The sequence below is a fragment of the Physeter macrocephalus genome, unplaced genomic scaffold (genome assembly GCF_002837175.3).
Source record: "Physeter macrocephalus isolate SW-GA unplaced genomic scaffold, ASM283717v5 random_585, whole genome shotgun sequence".
Lineage (NCBI taxonomy): Eukaryota > Metazoa > Chordata > Mammalia > Artiodactyla > Physeteridae > Physeter > Physeter macrocephalus.
Genome location: NW_021145885.1, coordinates 31,510 through 50,000, shown reverse-complemented (window position 1 = coordinate 50,000; position 18,491 = coordinate 31,510). Strand labels below are relative to the sequence as shown.

The 18,491-nt window shown below is 55.3% G+C and overlaps 1 protein-coding gene across 4 annotated transcripts in view; it reads right to left on the bottom strand.

The window, feature by feature from the left end:
- Window positions 1-709: 709 nt before the first annotated feature.
- The window catches only part of LOC102989515 (WSC domain-containing protein 1), a 37,153-nt gene continuing 19,371 nt past the window's right edge, over window positions 710-18,491 (bottom strand). For all 4 annotated transcript variants that reach the window (XM_028485895.1, XM_028485894.2, XM_028485897.1 and 1 more), the window contains exons 5-7: window positions 14,742-14,863; window positions 1,587-1,746; window positions 710-879 (exon numbers count right to left, since the gene is read on the bottom strand). In XM_028485895.1, coding sequence (XP_028341696.1) covers window positions 710-879; window positions 1,587-1,746; window positions 14,742-14,863 — 452 coding nt within the window. The remainder of the gene's footprint in view (window positions 880-1,586; window positions 1,747-14,741; window positions 14,864-18,491) is intronic.

The following is an 18,491-nucleotide window of genomic DNA, read 5'->3' as shown; positions in this document are numbered from 1 at the left end:
TGAAGATTTTTGGACCTCGTTTTAAAAAATCGTATTTTTTTATTTTGGAATACGCGGGCCTCTCACTGTTGTGGCCTCTCCCGTTGCGGAGCGCAGGCTCCGGACGCGCAGGCTCAGCGGCCATGGCTCACGGGCCCAGCCGCTCCGCGGCATGTGGGATCCTCCCGGACCGGGGCACGAACCCGCGTCCCCTGCATCGGCAGGCGGACTCTCAACCGCTGCGCCACCAGGGAAGCCCCTAAAAAATCGTATTTTGATAAGCTACACTTGCCTCAAAAAAAAGAAAAAAAAAGAAATGAACACATGAAGTCAGTTTCCCCTAATTATTGAGGGTTCTAAAAATTAAGGAAAATTCAAGAAATGTTTACAGAGAGGGAATCTAAGCTACTAGGCTTTCCCTTTGAATCCAGAAGAGATCTTGTGAATTTTCTCTCAAAGTGTGGCCCCAGGGCTGCCTGTGTCAGCACCACCTAGGAGCTTGTTAGAAATGCCAATTCCTAGGCCCCATCTCAGATCGACTAAATCACACTCTCTTGGTGGAGGGGGCGTGCAAACCAGGAAGCTATGTTGAATTAATAAGCCCTCAAGGTGATGCTTATGCACGTTCGAGTTTGAGAAGCACAGCTCCAGTGCTCCGAGGAGGGGCTGGGCTGGAGAAGCTGCAGTCTGGGCGCTGGGAACTGCCTTCCTCCCTGCCCTGCAGCCTTCACTAACCTTTGTTGTAGAGAGTTCCGTCAAAGTAGTAGCTCCCTGTGTAGAAGCCGGTGGCGTGCTCGATGAGGTGCCGCGCCCATGTGTTCCCGGCTCCCGGGAAGCTCGACAGAGCCACGAACACTTTGGATTTGGTGGGCAGGAACCTCCGGTCCGTGCACCGGGTATCTGAAAGTCCAGAAGTCGTCTCAGGGTTACCCACCTCCACTGCGACTCCCAGACTCTCTCTCAGACTTCCCTAGATAGGAAATGCCAACCCAAGACTCACACTGGGAGATGAATGGGAAAACTGAGGCCCAAAAAGGGGAAGGGATTTGCCACCTGGACCTTGGCTGCACGGGTCCGCGGCTGGCCAGAGAAAGCCCCAGTGATGACGGGACCTCCCAGTGTAAGAGTCTGGTGGGAATCAGTGTTCTGCAGCCTCCCAAGGTCAGCTGGGGCAGACCTGCTTCTCACACAAGGAAGATGCTGGAGCCTGGGCACACAGCCTGGGTGACTTACTGGTCCCCAGGTCCTGGACTGGCTCAGGGAGGCCCCCGTGGCCACTGGGCTGCCATGTCACCCAGCCCCGCCACCCTGACACTGCTATCCCTCTGGCCCCTGCCTCTCTGCTTGTCCTCAAACCACCTTCATCCCCAGAGAGACTCAGATAAAGGTCAGGTGCTCTTCAAACCGAGCCCCGCATCCTGTGTCCAGCCTCCAGGGATGGTGGAGGCCTCCAGTTCCCGTTATCCCAAGATGGGACCACCCACCAAGACGCCTTCCCCGCCCCAGGACCTCATACTGAGTCCAAAGCCCCAGGCCAAGTGCCACAGCCAGTGGTAGACACGGGAGGAGGGCCCTGCACGCCTGTCCACCTCCAGGGCAGAACTCACCCTGCACGGGCGTCTGGTAGACCTCGCAGTACTCCGCTAGCCTTTGGGCCTCAGACTCCTGGCCACACAGCGAGCTGTCCACAGCATCCCGCAGGTTGAACTGTGGGGTGGGGTAAGCACAGTAGCACTCCCAGCCCCTGAGGATGGCCAAGGGGAACTCCTGCCAGGGAAGGAGAGAAAGAGAAGCATCTTGGGTGAATGCAGGGGCCATGCCCCCGCTGCTCAGGGACCAGGGTGAGCACGGGGGATGTCCTGCCAGATGCATGGATCTACAGGGGTGTCTGTCCATCCTTCCAGCGCTGGGCTCTGGGCCCAAACCCAGGGGAGACAAAGCTCAATGAGACGGGACCTCTGCCCTCTAGCAGCTCACCGCTGGCCGGTGACGAGTCCACTGTTTTTTGTTTGTTTGTCTGTTTGGTTTTGTTTTTTATGATAATTACAGTCTTTATTTATGTAACTGCTCACATAGTCATAGCTGGTATTTATAACTACCTTCTTCTATTACCCATTCTTTATATATGTGTGTGCGTGTGTATAAATTTTTTTTTTTTTGCCACACCACACGGCATGTAGAACTTCCCCGACCAGGGATCGAACCCGTAACCCCTGCAGTGGAGTCTTAATCACTGGACCACCAGGGAAGTCCAGAAAAGTCCACTGTTAATAGCACGGGTGCTATTACAGAGGGGTGACTCCACTGGGGGGACTGGACCTGGATTTTGGAGACATCTAGGGGGTCGTCAGGAGTGCCGGGGAGGGAACAGCATTCCAGGTGGGGAAACCACATGTGTCTGGGTTAGACTGGGACAGAAAGGCCCACCCAGGGCAGTTCAGCATTCAACATCTTTAACCAACAGACCGTGAGCCCCCGGTGAGGTCTGGAATTCCCGCCAGCCCTCCCTGGAAAGAGACAGACCTAACCCCTGCTTCTGCACTCCTGCTGCAGGGTGGGGTGCAGGGCCGGTGACAGATTCCCACACACCATCTCTCCAGGACAGGAGGGGTGGGCAAGGTCAGGCCTTGACCGCTCCGAGGTGCTCGGCTGATGGGGGCTTCCTTAAATCGGAGGGGCCCTGCCAGGGTTAGAAGGCCAAGCCAGCTCCTGGCAGTTTTTTACATATGTTTTCTTGGTTCCCTCTGGGGAGGAGGCTGCACCCACTGCACAGCAGCGAGAGCTGGGGTGCTGGCATTGGGAAGGCCTGAATGTGAATTCAGGTTCACAGCCTGGTAACCTTGAACCTTTCTGAATTTCACCATTGAACAAAGGGAATAAAACCCACCTTGCACATCGGTTGTGAAAACTAGATGAGAAAGGTCCAAATTGCCCAGCGCTGGGCCCAGCACACAGTAGGTGCTTTCTTCACAGAGGAATGGGCCATCCTCGGCCTCCTTTCCCTGGTGGGCAATTCCTCCACTCACCTCTCCCACACATTTTACTTGAGCACCTACTATGTACCAGGCACCAGGTAGGGCACTCGGCCCCATTTCCGCTCTGCCTCTCCGTGCACCTTGCACACAGGAGATGCGAGGCTCCCTGGAGCACAGAGAGAGGAGAGGAGTCAATCGAGTGTGTGCTTGGGGGCGAGGGAAGCAGTGGGCACAGAAAACTTCTCGTTGCTAAGGGAAACGCTCAACAAACCTTTTTATTTTTTGCCCACAGCAAAAATCTCATAAATAAATAAATAAAGGAAAATCAATAGCGTCTTCTGAGCGTGGCTTGGCAGAGCCCAGGATCTCGGCACTCAGAAAAGACAGCGGATGGTGTCCCAGCCAGGGGAGGGCGATGCAGAGCCTGGGGCCGGGCGGTCCCTTAGGAGGTAGGAGGGGAGGCTGCCCCCAGTGGAGGGCTGTTCTCCTAAGCCTAGGTGGGATGCTCTCTCAGAGGCCTCACAGCCCCCACGAAGGCCTCTCCCCACCCTCCTCCTCCTTCATCAAGGCTCAGGGGCAGCTTTGCCTCTGCCAGCCCCGCGTCCCTCTCTCAGGGCTGAGCTGCCATGTGGGGACAGGAGAGAGGATGCTTTCACTATCCTTACACTACACACCCCTACACACACACACACAAACACACACACACAATCTGCTTCCAGAGCTCAGCGCTCACTTTGGCATTAGAAATGCCCTTAAACATTTTATGGGACCATAAGCAAATCACCTCCCCTTTTGGAACCTTAGTTTCTCCATCTGTAAAATGGACATATTCCTTGAGTTGTCCTGCCTGGAAGAGTCGGAGGATCTCATTTCTCTCCCTCTGATCCAGCGTCAGGGCCAGTGAGACTAGGACATTTAACCCCATGCCTTTCCTGGACGAGGCTTGAGTTGCAAATTTCTCCCAGGACAGGGGGCTAGCGGTAGGCAGTCATTCTGGGTGTCCATGGGCTCATGTCCAGAGGCACCAGGGAGGAAGCACCCGGTAGGAGAAAAAGCACCAGGTTTACAATCCAACAGACCTGGACTCGAATCCCAGGGCCACGGCTGAATATCTGTATGACCTTGGACCCATCACTACCTGCCCCCCAGGTCTTGGCTGTCTCATCTGTCATCCGGGGGCAATAATTTTCACACCATTGAGTGCTGGGAGAATGAAGGGAGGATGATGCATGAAAAGGACCCAGCACATAGTAAGGGCTCCCTTACTCTTAACTCTTAAGACCTTTAATTGTACTAGAGGCGGGCCCCAGACCACCCTCCTGGAACTCAGAGCACCTGAGAGTTTGGTCTCTAAAATTCCTCTTTTTGGCTCCCCCTCCAAGGCCCCAAAAGCTCAGGATCAAGCAAAGGTTGGAAGTCCCTCCCCCAGGCAGCACTTGTGATCCTTAATCTCGATCAGACACATAAAGAAAAGAATCGCTGGGACTTCCCTGGTGGCGCAGTGGTTAAGAATCCGCCTGCCAATGGAGGGGACACGGGTTTGATCCCTGGTCCGGGAACATCCCACGTGCTGTGGAGCAACTAAGCCCGTGCGCCACAACTACTGAGCCTGCGCTCTAGAGCCTGCGAGCCACAACTACTGAAGCCCACGCGCCTAGAGCCCGTGCTCCGCAACAAGAGAAGCCACCGCAATGAGAAGTCCGTGCACCGCAACGAAGAGTAGCCCCCGCTCACCGTAACTAGGGAAAGCCCGCGCACAGCAACGAAGACCCAATGCAGCCAAAAATTAAATTTTAAAAATATATTAAAAAAAAAGAAAAGAATTGCTTTGAGGGCTCAGTGGCCACAATGGGGCCCTAACCCTGGAACCAGGACCCACTCAGCCACAGCTGCCGTCACTGTCGGAGCTGCGGTGACATCCAGCACAGGCAGCTGGGGCCGCTGGGCTTGGAGAGAGGGGACAAAAGGCTGGACAAACCCCATCAGTACCTCTGGCTAGACTCCACCCACCCTGGGGCCCCCATGTCATTTCCCAACAGAAAGCGAATCTGTGTCCTGACCCTCCATCAGAATGTCGTTGGCTTTCTGGAAGCAAGTTCTCCTGCTGATGTGAGTTAATGAAAAGCCATCACAAGAACTGCAACCTCTGGCCTCTTCCACTGCTATCCATCCTCTCCCGAAAAGCCCTCATCCCGCCTCGTCCCAGATCAATACCGTCATCACAGCAAGCAGCAGGAACCAGCAGCCTGGGTACCACGGCGGCAGCAGAGGGCACGCAGCTGTCTGCGTCTGTGTCTCCCACACTTCTATCCACGCTGGCTGTTATGGGCTGAATTGTGTCCCCTAAAATTCATATGTTGATGCCTTAACCCCCAGCACTTCAGAATATGACTGTATTTGGAGACAGGGCCTTTAAAGGGGCAATTAAGTTAAACTGGGGCCATTAGGATGGGCCCCCATCGAATCTGACTGGTGTCGTTATGAGAAGAGATTAGGACCCAGACACACAGAGATGGAGAAGGCCATTGGCAAGCCAGAGAGACAGGCCTCAGAAGAAACCAACCGTGCCAACACTTTGATCTTGGACTTCTAGCCTCCATATCTGAGAGAAAATAAATTTCTATTGTTTAAGCCACCCAGCAGTCTGTGGGAATTTGTTATGACAGGCTGAGCAAACTAACACTAGCTTTCTTACCAGTCCTTGGCCACTGCAGTCTCGCTCCCACCTCAGGGCCTTTGCACTTGCTGTGCCCTCTGCCTGGAATGTCCTTTCCCAGATACCCTCACGGCTTTCTTTTTTTTAATTAATTAATTTTATTTATTTATTTTTGGCTGCGTTGGGTCTTCGTTGCTGCACGCGGGCTTTCTCTAGTTGCGGCGAGCGGGGGCTACTCTTTGTTGCGGAGCGTGGGCTTCTCATTGTAGTGTCTTCTCTTGTTGTGGAGCACGGGCTCTAGGCATGCGGGCTCAGTAGTTGTGGCTCGCGGGCTCTGGAGCACAGGCTCAGCAGTTGTGGTGCACGGGCTTAGTTGCGCCGCGGCATGTGGGATCTTCCTGGACCAGGGATCAAACCCGTGTCCCCTGCATTGGCAGGCGGATTCTTAACCACTGCGCCACCAGGGAAGCCCCCCAGATACCCTCATGGTTTTCTCTCCCTCACCTTCTGCAAGACCTCTTCTGTGAGGCCTTCCCTGGCCACCCCTTTTCGAGTTGCAACATCCCTCCTGCTATATCACCGATACACCCAATCCCTTGCTGTGTTTTCTACTTTTGTTTCAGTGGTGTAACTTACCGCGGTGGAACGCTCTGACCCTGAATGTACCACCCAGTCTGTTTTGATGAACGCCTATCAGGATACACAGCATTTCCCTCACACCAGTTTCCTCGGCCCCTTCCCAGTCATACCCGCCTCCCCCAAAGCAATCGCTAGTCTGACTTCCATCACCACAGATGAGTTTTGTCTATTCTAGAATGGCCTATAAATAGAATCACTCAGCACATATTTTTGTGAGTCTGGTTTCTTTCAGCAAAATATTTGTTAAGTCCACCCATGTTGTTTTATCTGGCAGTGGATCGTTGCCCTTTATCCCTGAGTATCATTCCGTGTGTGGGCATAACAATGTGTGGACTCCTTCACTTGATGGATTCCTGGGCCGTTTTCAGTTTTTACCTATTACGAATAATGCCGCTATGAACTTTCTTGGGCAAGACTTTCAGTGGATACACATCTTCATTTCCAATGGGTAAATATGTAAGGTCCCTGCTTCATTTTTCTCCACGGTGCTTGTCACCATTCAACATACTATATATTTTACTTATTTTACCCGGTTTACTGTCTGCCTTTAGCCACAAGAATATAAGCCGGGATTCTTGTGTGTCTGGTGTGCTTTGCTGCATTCTCAGTACCTAGAACAAAGTCTAGAACATGGTGGATGCTTAATGAATGCTGGATGGATGAACCAACGAATGAATGTCCTTTCCAGACCCCAACTCCCCCCAGAGTTGTTGGCAATAGACTTGGACATGAACCTTCTGTTGGTCACTTGTGCCCGGCCATGAGTAAAGAGAAGAGAGCCTGCTCCGTCTAAGCAAACCCTCCCTGACAACAGGAACCCCAGGGGACTCTGCCATCTTGAGATTCCTGTTCAGACAAGAACATTTCACCAACACAGTTAAAAAAAAAAAAAAAAAAAAAAAAAAAGTCTGCTCAGGCCAGGCTGGGTCTGTCTCCCTCCCCGGCGGCAATGGCTCATGTCAATGCCTCATAATCCTGTATCCCAGGGCTGGGGCCAGGCTGCCCCCACCAGTGACCCGAACCTTTTTGCTTCCTTGAGTGGATTAAACTGTCAAGTTCCCGGGGTTTGCAGAGCAACGGGAGAGCTGCAGACACTAATGTGGTTTTATTTACAACATAACCTCTTCAGCAACATCATTGGATTCTGAAAACACAGAACAATTTTCAGCCCCTTGGGGATTTCTAAGACATGATTTCCATAAAAATTAAATATTGATAAATCTTATCTCTCTGCCAACCTCGCTGCTCCCCGGTACCTCCACCTCAAGCTGCAGGGAGAGAGAGAGAGAGAGAGAGAGAGAGAGAGAGAGAGAGAACAAGAGCAAGAACGAAAGCGCAGAGAGAGAAGAGGAGAAAATGAACCAAGACAAGGCAGAAAAACAGGAACACAGATGTGATACTGCTTCAAATAGATGAGGAGTTCCGAGGGCCGGCTGGGTGCACACCCTGATCCCAGTACTTTCTCTACAGCCTGAGCCTGGGTGTCCAGGATGGGGGCTCAGGCGGGGACTGGGTCTGCAGTATGTCTGTGCATTCAGCCTGGAGCCGGGTCACGATACAGCCAGGGCTGGGCTCTCCGGGCGGCGGGGATCCACACGCCAAGGCTTGGCCATGGCCAAGGGGTCAAGGAGCGGACATTCCAACAGGCAAGGAGTGAGGCCTCAGGAAGGACCCCCACTGGGGTCTCCTCCTCTCCATCCTCGCTCCTCCTTGGGCACCTCTCTCGGGATCTCCAGGATTACACAGAATTACCAAAACGTCAGAGATGAGAAGTCCTGGTTTCAGAAGGCGAAGCCGAGGCTTGGAGGCCGGCGGCAAGCTGCCCACGACCTCAGACCATCAGGGTGTGTGGGAACAGAAGCCAGCCTTCTGGACTCCCAGGCCGGGGCTCTGCCACACACCACACTCAGCCCCTGGGAGGCGAAAACGTGAATGCGGAGGGATTGTGACGAAATTCAGGAACCGGCATGGAGGTCGCCTCTGACCGGTCTCTTGCCTCCAGAGGCAGAACTGGGGAACATTCAAGACACAGAAGGGAGAGGAGAGGCCCACGAAAGGGGATGTGGGGATGGGGATGAAAGGACCGACTCTTGCTTTCTGGCAAATGTCAGTCTGAATGCAAACCCGTTCGCTGATCCTGCAACTGAGAACATGTTTCCCTCTGATCTGGCTGCAGGTGCGGGGCTGTGTGGTTTGGAGGGGCAGCTATGGGAGGTGGACCCAGTTTGAGGCCTGTCGTCAGGAATCCCGGGCTTTGAATCTCATTTGTGTGACTGCCGACAAGCTACCGGGCAGCTGTGAGCCTTGGTTTTATCATCTGTAAAAGGGGCACAGCTTAATGACTAAGGGCTCTGGTGTGAGTTTAAATTTAGACGGCTTGAGTCTTGATGTCTCCAGCTGTAAGGGGGATTTTAGGATGCGATGAAATACGGTCATCTCTTGGTATCTGCAGGGGATGGGCTCCAGGACCTGGCACAGATGCCCAAATCCGTGGGTCCTCAAGTCTGCGGTACGAATTTATTGAAAAAAATCCACACATAAGTGGACAAGTGCAGTTCAAACCTGCGTTCTTCAAGGAACAACTATACTATGACGGGGCCTTTCAGAGGGCAGACCCTCAGCAAGTTGGCTGGTCCGAGTCCGGCGGAGGCCAAAGGCATGGGGTGGGGGCATTAGGCCATCTCTCTGTATTCACCCTTCTCCACAGGAAGAGCTAACTCACCAGCCCTCTTCCACGTGTCCAGCCTCAAAGGCGCTGCCTCAGGATAACTTTGAGCTAAACGTCAGAGTGTCTCCAGGGGCCCCTAGGGGACGTCCCCTTGGGCGATGGCTCTCCGCAGACCGGAGCCCCAGACAGCACACAGAGGTAGTAATTCACAAAACCCAGACCCACGCAGGATGGACTGCATCTATCGGGATCCAAGGGGACGTGGCCAGAGCCACCGCCCCGCAGAGAACAAGCCGGCTCCGCGTTCACGCGTGCCTTTCCATCCCACGGGCAGCTGGGTTAGCGCCTCCTTTAAACGGACAAAGGAAAAACCTCAGAAGAAATGTCGTTGGGAAAACATCCAGGTGATAAGCATTCTGTATGAAGAACTTATACACCCCAAAGAGGCTAAAAGGGGGCAGGCGGAAAGGATAACACCTCTCTCCCCGCGATGCCTTTCTCAGTAGGACCACTAGCAGTTGCTGCGAGAGCAAACCTCAGACCACAAGGTGTGATAGCCGAAGCTTCACACGTTAGTAACCTATCTGCAGATGGTGCCAGATTTCACCCGTCAGTCCCACCGCAGGAATGGCACACTCCCACGAATGGCCTATCTACTCGAACACCAATACGGGGCTTCAAAATGAACGACCCCCACATCCGAATGGGTAGCAATGCAAACATCTAAGATCATTTTCACCTTCTGTTCAAATGAAGGAGGCGATAACATCTAGAGGCCTGAGAACGAGCAGGTCTTCTTCCATCCCCAACACGATCGCAGAAAATTAGACAAGATCATTTTCCTGTGTTTAAAAACACATGACATAGGTCAAGTCGCCCTTGCTGGCTGAGAGTCAGATCATTAAGATGCTGATGTGGCCCAAAATGTCCTTTCCCTGTCAAACTACACTCTGGGAGCTCCCCCAATCCGTTGTAACTAACTAGCAAAAAAAAACAGTAGAGATTTTTATCGGGAGCCACAAATAAATCTCAGATGGCGCTCGAAATTGGGGCATGGCACAAAGAAGGCTCCCCCTCTTTTCCTGCTTGCACGCTCCACCTCTGGCATCTGCTGCTTCCGGCCCCCCTGCCCAGCCAGCCCTGATTAAGCCTGTTGTCCCCACCCTCAGGTTTAGTCCTGCCCCATTTAACAGTCTGCTGTGAGCATTTTCCATCATAAAAGTCGTTGAAAACATTTTCAGTGGCTGTATTATAGTCCACTGTGTGGCCATGGCATAATGTAACCATTCCCACATCGTGGGACATGTGAGCTTGTCTTGCAGCCAAATTAGGATGAGACGAAGCTGCCACTGGGACGTCTCTGCAGTCTCGGTGCCACCAGCCTTTCCGGAGAGGAGGTGCTTGGCGTGTCGGTCAGGAAAGTAGAGCCAGAAATCTCCAAATTCACCTCTCTCACTCACCCTCAACATCCAGGAGAGGAGAGAGAAGACCCTTCCTGCAAACAGATCCCTGGCCTCCGCAGGCCTGGGTCAGCTGAACTTCCAACTGATCCTGGATCCACCAGACCTCAACGCTGGAGGCGGAATTTGCTTCTTCTTCCTCCCTAAATAGTTGCAAAAGACAATCGATCACCAGGATTCAGACGCGTGGGGAACGTGAACCGGGCCTGGGTATGGCTGAGCCAACACATTCCAGGTGGCCCTCTGGGACAGTGGTTCCCCTGCAGGGGACCCCTGGCTATGTCTGGAGACAGTCTGGGTCGTCACAGCTGAGCGGGGAGGACTATTGGTATGCAGTGGGTAGAGGCCAGGGATGCTGTTAAATATCCTACAATGTACAGACGGATCCGCAAACAATGATCCAACTCGAAATGTCAGCAGTTGCGAGGATGAGCAACCCTGCCCTAGAGTGAGATCAGGTCCCAGCCTAGCTCCCGCTGGGAACCTGAGAGCTGATATCCAGAAGGCTGGAGTCCGAGTCACACCAACAACCGCAGAGCAGGACGAGGGGGGAGGGGGGAACAGACGTTCTGGGAACCAAAGGCTCACTCTGTCAGGCAGACGGTGGCTTTACTTACAAGCATGACATCTGGGGCATCATCCTTGCCCTACCTGGGATTCCTAATCCCAGAGCCAGGTCACAGGTGGACTTCAGTCACAGTTTTGCCAAGGCATCTCTGGGGGTGGCCCTGAGGACTGCTGTCTCCCAAAGGGATCCACAGAGAACACCCCCTCACCCCAGAGCATCCTACCCACAGCTACGAAGCCCCACGCCAGTCATAGCGCCCCCTCCCTGCCACACCATCAGTAGCTCCCTCTTACCCACCGAAAAACCTCTGGACTTGGAGGCGAACATCCAAGGCCGGTTGCAGTCTGTCCCCGTCCTACCTTTCACGTGGCACCACGGAGCCCTGCACTCTGCGCGGGCTGGCTGCCTTCCCGCTACCTCAGCCCCGCCCAGCCATTGCCTGGTTTTATGATGCCCTCCTCACGCCCCTCCTCTGCCCGCGGACGCCGCCCCACATCCTCCAGCTCTAACCCTTCCCCAAAGTTGCAGCCCTCCTACTGAAGCCTCCCCCCAAGTCTCCTTCATCCCCACCAGGCACTGACCTTCCTCTGCTGTGTGTCAGAATCACCCACTTCTTGTCTTAGCCCTTCTTCGGGGGTGAGCTCTATCTCGTGGGGGAGCTGGCACCCCCCCATAAGTGTCAGTGTATGCGTCTGGCCCCCGTCCCACAAGTATGTTCTGCCAAGACCTGCTTTCAGCTTGAAAGCTGGAAATAGTGACTCTGATCCTCACAGCTGCAACATTCTGTGGATCTAAACAATGGGACTCAAGGCAACAGCCACTGTCCCTGCCCCATCTGACAACACAGGGGAGGCCAGGATATGAGCCAAGCTGTCAGCACGGATTCTGACGCCCGTAGGGCAAAGGCCATTTCTGAGAACCCTGGACGCCCTTTCATCCTTGTTCTGACCTCAACGATTCGCAGCATCGCTGCCCAGAGCCAAGCAAGTAACCTGTCCTTGAAACGCAGCTCGAGGGGAGACGTACAAAATGCAAAGGTGCGAAACGGCATAAGCTATCAACACCCCTCAGGTGTCTTTTGGCGCACGCTGCAGTGCGAGATTGCAGCGACCTGGATTTCTGTCAGTAAATATGAAGAATGGCTGGAAATAGGAGCTGAAGAGTTGAAAATCTTCAAGTCCTGTGTCTGTACCCACAAGGCAGAATTCTCTGGGCCCTCGTGGGCTGCCCTAGGGGAGGCATCCCCAGGATACCGGGCCGTCTACCGGGGGTGCTGCTTTGAAGTCATCCTCTCCAAAAGAAGAGGCACAAGGATGCCTTGCTCCCCTCTCATGCAGAGCCGGTGGCGCGTAAAATTAACACAACCTTTGCCGAGGGCAGCATGGCAAAGTTTACCCGCAGGACAAGGGCAGACAGCCTTTGACCTGGCACCCCCTAAGAATTTTATCCGGCGGGTCCACCACCGACACAGAACGACCCACCCACAAGGAGAGTCATCACAGCCTTGTTTGTAAGAGCAAAAGACTGGAAACAACCGAAATGCTTAACAGCGGGGCGCTGGTTAAATAAGTTATAGGACATCCATGTAATTGATGAAAGAGTGGGAAAGCGCTTTCTGTGCCAATGTGGCGCGAGCTCTACGAGAGAGAGGAGGGGACTGTGGGGCAGAGCAGTGTGTCTGGCTCGTTACTATCTGTGGGGTCTGCGAAGGCATCACGACTCTGTAAAGGAACAACCGCCTGAATAGTCATAGAATCTCTCTGAGAGTGGCTGGCCGAGGTCAGGTCCGTCAGCTGCGTCCAGGGAAGGGCACTGAGCGGACGACACACACGGCTGAGAGGAAGACTTTCCCCTCGACCCCCTTTGGTGTCTTTTTACCGTGTTCCACGTGAGCAGGTTATCTACCGAAAATAACTGAAAACATCGAAGAGGCAGAGCCGTGATGCTGCCCGCTCCCCCTCCTCTTGTTTCTTTTCCTGTCTCCTGTCTCCTCCGGCGAACTCGCCTGTCCCCTTCCCCCGCCGACGTCACACCGAGAGGCAGCAGCATGAAAAGCACGGGGCGCGGTGTCGAGAGTGGGCTGTAAAGCCCGTCGCTCTGTGCCTGCGCGAGCGCTCTCACTCCGGCAAACCGGCACCGGCTCCGCGGCGAGCAGGGGTCAGACCATCCCCGCGCACGGCCCTCTGGGAGGATCAGAGCCGACCACCAGCGGGAAGGCCGCAACCCAGCGCCCGGCACACGGGAAGATGCCTCTCTGTCTGCTGACCGGGAGGCTGGCCTTCAGCACGCCCAGACCAGCTGAGTTCCTCTGATTCCAGCGGGCGGCTCTCCAGGGAGCCGCTCGGAACTGCAGGTGTGAAGGAAGCCCAGAGAGGGCGGCCTGCTTCTCTACTGGCCCTGCTCCCACCAGGGGGAGAGGGGAGGAAGGGGTTCCCAGGCCAGATGTCTGAGAAGCAACAAACGGTCTTTTCGGCTCCCAGAACTGTGTCTCATGAGCCCTGACGCCTGACACATCCTTGGCAGCGGCTCTGGAAATGCCGGAGATGTCAGAGAGCCACTTCAAAGGCCACGACTGCGCAAGAGGGAAGCGAGGAGGAAAAAAGGCTTTGTCTCCCCCCACCTCCAAGGGAAGCACCTCAAGAGGGCCGAGGGCACAGCAGCTCCCTGCGGGTCGGGGCGCCACGGAGGGAGCGCTTCTTTGTGTCCGACTACACGTGCTTTCGCTGAGGCCCACGTCCTACACCCTTCTAACAACCAGCAGGCTACGGAGCTAGGCAGAGTTCAAATCCTGGATCTCCCCCTTCCTGGCTGTGTGACCCCGGGCAGCATGCCCGAGCTCTCTGTTCCCTCACCTGCAAAATGCAGCTAATCGGAGCGCCTATGGTTGTCAAGAGGGTCAAATGGGTTAACACAGGTAAAATTGGAACAGAACCTGGAATAAATGGTCAATGCCCGTTAGCTTCCGTTGATAGCTATCAGCGTCATCGCCGAGGCCCTCCTCTCTCCTAGCCCTACTCCGTTACACTGCCACGTATCGCAGCCCCATCAAGGCCACTGAACCCCAGCACATCGGAGCAGCCCCAAATCCCAGCCTACTGCCACCCGGGGCTACTTCCAGGGCCGCAGAATCCAGCCCAATGTGGAGACCACGAGTCTCCAGCCCCAGCTCTCAAAGCTCTTTGGGCGGCTCACCGGTCCCGCCAGCCTCGCTTCGTACCCCGTCCCCGGTCCTGCGCTGTGCAAGCCCCACGTGGCCTTGATCGACATTTCCCACCCTGGAGCTGGCAGGCAATGCAGGGACAGTGGCCTTCGGTGCCCAGCCCGGCCCCTGCACGGAGCCACACTCCACTCCTCAGCCCAGGCTGAACCAAAGGTACATGAGTGACTACAGCCCTGAAGTCAGATTCGTGGCCAACGCTGGCAGCGCAAATAACCGAAAACCTGCACTCCCCAAGCCCCAAGCCAGCATCTTCCTGCTTCCAAACCAAGTCAATTTAACATCTGACACTTGTGCCAAGAGCTCACGTCGGGAAAGGCACGATCCTTTCAGCTTTACGACCTTCTCTGACAAGTCCCCACCCAGCCCCGGGTCTCCTCGCTAGCGGGGTCCCTGCTGGCATCCTCGGCGGCTCTGCTGTATCATCGCCCGCCGCCCCCCCCGGACCTCCCTCCTCGGCTGCCACCCAAGCTCCGAGGACGGACAGCCGCAGCCCCGCACGGGCCCTGCCCCTCCCTGAGACCACCGCTCGGGCTGGATGGTTAAAGGACAGGGCTGTGAGATCATACTTGCTCTTACTTTCTGGGAACAAAATCCTGAACACGTCTCCACGGTCACGCTGGCCTGTACCAGGGAGTCGGGGAAGGCGTGTGCGACGTTCCCCAGCAGTCGGAAGCAGCCCCGGTACGTGACGGTCCTTCCTGCGGGGAAGGAAACGGGGTTCCGGTGAGAAACGGGGCCCACGGTTCTTGGTGCCTGTCACAGAGGAAAACGGTGGCTTCAGATGCCGAAACGGGTGGAAGTACACTCAGTAAAGGCAGATTTCCAATCAGAGAGGGCAAACTGCCCTTAGAGGCTGTGGTCAAGCCAAGCTCCTGAGAGAAACCAGGCACCAGAACCCTCGTTAGCCTTGGTCGCCAGGGTCACCGACAAGGGACCATTTGGCTGAAGCTTCTGAACTCATGTCTTGCTTCTCCTGCCAGCCCTCGGGGGACAGCGTGCACCCTCTCCTCTTCCTTCCCCCTCTCTCTCCCTTCCTTCCTTCCTTCCTTCCTTCCACAAATCGGGACTGTGCATCCATTCTGTGCTAGATTCTGCACTCGGTGACCCAAGAGACTGATACTCTGGAAAACTGTCCTACCCACGCGCGCACGAAAAGAAAAGTCGGTCTGGAAACCTGATATCCTGCCACACTCCCTCTTGCTGTACCGTCGAGTCACACCGCTACTCTGCTCTCTCTCTGATCTTGAACTCCTGCCGAATTCCAGGAATACTCCTCAAGCCCGTGGTACACAGGCTGCCAAGCTGTTCTACAGACCTTCTGGTGGAGAAGTTCGGCTCCCTAGTTGGCTTCCTTGGTGCGGGGACAAACCTTCTGGAATGTTCCGACACCAACTGTTCCTATTTCCTCCAGACTCCTCAGCGTTTCTCTGGATGGCGTCCTGATTCTCATCCCATGTTCCTTTTAACAACCTCTCCTGGGGCCCAGCATCTCTGCCGGTTCTCTCCGCCTGCCACACCTCTTGGAGAGAGCAGAAACCCTCTAGCCAGCCGGCACCATGGCGGGAGGCTCCCTCCACGCAAAACTGCAAGGCAGGACCGAACTCTGGGTCTGGAAGCCCATCGTCTCGACCGTGGCATCAGTGGTCTGGGCGTCAGGGCACGGACCTATCAGGGCGCAGGTGAAGGAAAGCAGCCTGGTGCTGGGAACACAGTCCAGGCGGAGCATCCTAACGGCCTGGGATCAAGCCCTGGCACTGCCGGGGCCTCAGTCAGCAATCCGGGCGTGTCATGGACTCAGAGACTCTCCATTTTCTCCCCTAAGTAACGCCTGGCAGCTAGAGTTGTTCTGAGGAATGACATGCACCCAACCTGCCAGCCCCCATGGGGCCGCATCTCCCAGAGTCACGTTCCTGCCCTGGATTTTGGTGCAAGGGCCTGGGGTGATGACTTGTGCAGGACCCACGGAACTCCGTCCTGTCCCGTGGCATGACCGGGCCCCCAAAGGACAAAATATCGAGACGGACTGGGCTGTGGTCGTGGTCGGCTGCACCGGGGTGGGACAGACTCCAGGGAGACAGGCTCCGGGCCACGTGGCAAGGGAGGGTGAGCAGGACAGGCAGGGAGAGTGGGGTGATCGGTGTCCCGGTGAGGACCTCCCTGTGGCCCGGGAGGAGGCTGCATCTGGGTCACCCCAATGCTCCCCACACCCAGCCCTGACCCTGACACACAGCAGGTGCCCAGTACGTGCTGACAGAATAAGGAATTGGACACGACAGGACAGGAGAGGGCGCGGCATAAGCTGTAACAGGTCAGTGATACGAGATGCTGCTAGAGGGCTTCCCTGGTGGCGCAGTGGTTGGGGGGTCCGCCTGCCGACGCAGGGGGCGCGGGTTCGTGCCCCGGTCCGGGAGGATCCCGCGTGCCGCGGAGCGGCTGGGCCCGTGAGCCGTGGCCGCTGCGCCTGCGCGTCCGGAGCCTGTGCTCCGCAAGGGGAGGGGCCGCAACAGTGAGAGGCCCGCGTACCGCAAAAAAAAAAAAAAAGATGCTGCTAGAAGCGCAGCATCAGCTGCCTCTAGACTTCACGGCTGTGACTGTCGGGGAAGAGGCTGTCACCCAGGGCAGTCCATTCCGCAGCCTTCCCCCCCGCTCCCCAGGTGACAGCTCCGGGGGCGCTTCGGGCGGAAGGATGCCTCCAAGATGCAGCCACTGATGACTTGCTCCGCACCCCCCTCTGAGCCCAACCCGGGGAGCACCTTGATGGGTCTTCCTCCTGTGAGAGCTCCTTGCCAGTGAGCAGCTGAAATTTCAGATGGCTGGTCACCTGGTCACCTCTTGACAGAGATCCTGTCGGTTCATGCCCTTGAGAAGGGAGCAGGCAGGCAAAGGTCAGCCACGCAGGCTCCACAGCCTGCCAGAAGGGGTGGCTGTTAGACCGTTTCAGCATTAACTATGACAAGTCTAGCCGACTTGAGAGCTGAGGCTGGCTTGAATGACTGGACCATCTGACCCTTAACCAGTGGGCAACCTAGAGCCCAATACTGATCTCCAAGGGTCAGTGGCTGAGCAGGCAGGACAAGCTGCCAGGGCAGCCCAGAGCCCACATACAGACCTGATCCTCCTGGCGGGCAGGGCTGAGGAGTCAGGGGGGCTAATGTTGCTTGAACCCAGGAAAATCAAAGGCCCAAGAAGCCCTCCTGGAGCACTTCGGTCCTCAGGAAGCCCATGTGGATGCCCAGATGACGGGGCAGGACTTGACACATCCAGGTACCATGGCAAACTGCTGAGCCAGGACAGGGCCTGGCACAGGGTAGGTGTCAGTGAGCATCTGTTGAGTTAATGGCTCATTGGTGAATCCGTAGAGTGTATCGTCAGGGTCTCCACCCCTGTCCCCATTCCCCCATCTGGAGCCCTGGTTCCCAGACAATCCTGTCTGAATATAGGAAGCACCGGAATAGCCTAGCTGGCCGGGTCTGAGCACCGAGCCACTCTCCCCATCACTGTGACCCCATAGATGGTAGCCAGTGTTGGCTTTGAAGCTCACCCATGCTTCTCTGAGCTGGGCTTCTGGACTGCTTAGCAAACTCCTTCGTCACTAGGAAAGCTCTCCCAGAAACCCCTCTGCAGTCTTCGCTTCTGACCTGACACCTTTCTCTGAGCTCTGTCCAGTTCTTGAACTAATCCATCAGCTCTCCTGGAGCCCTGGTCCATGGCCAGAGGTGGCTGAGTTCATGAGTTGATGTTCCTGGATGCTGGGCTGTGCCTCCATCAGCTGCAGTCTCACACTTGCCAGTGGTGGGGGGAGGTCTCCCACGCTCTGACTTCTTCCCAGCCTGGCCCCTCCCAGTCAGGAAGAGGATGGCTCCCCAAATGTGCAAATGTACAGCCATATTATTTTATAAAAGGGCCTTTTATAATTACATCAAGTGGATCTGCAGCTCATCTTGCAATGAGGACAAATCTGAGTTTCACAAACATCTAGCTGGGCCCCCTCAGTTATGTCATCTCTGTTTGATAGCACTTTCAGGTGAAATTCGGGGAGGTTCAGTCTTGCTGTTTGATGCGTCAGCTTATTCTCCCTCGTGGTTGATTATTTCCTCCTGAGTTCTATCATTTTGAACTGTAAACTCATCTTCAGTGAGAATTTATCTACAGGAACTCTTTACACCTGGGTTGGTGGCACAGCTCCCAAGAGAGAATTTTGCATTTGCCTCTGTTGGTACCTCCAGATGGCCCAGAGCCAAATATCATGTTGGAGCTTTCAGGACCAGGCAGACAGCAGAAATCTGAACCTCAAAACTCATATAAATGCAGGCCTGCAATAATAAA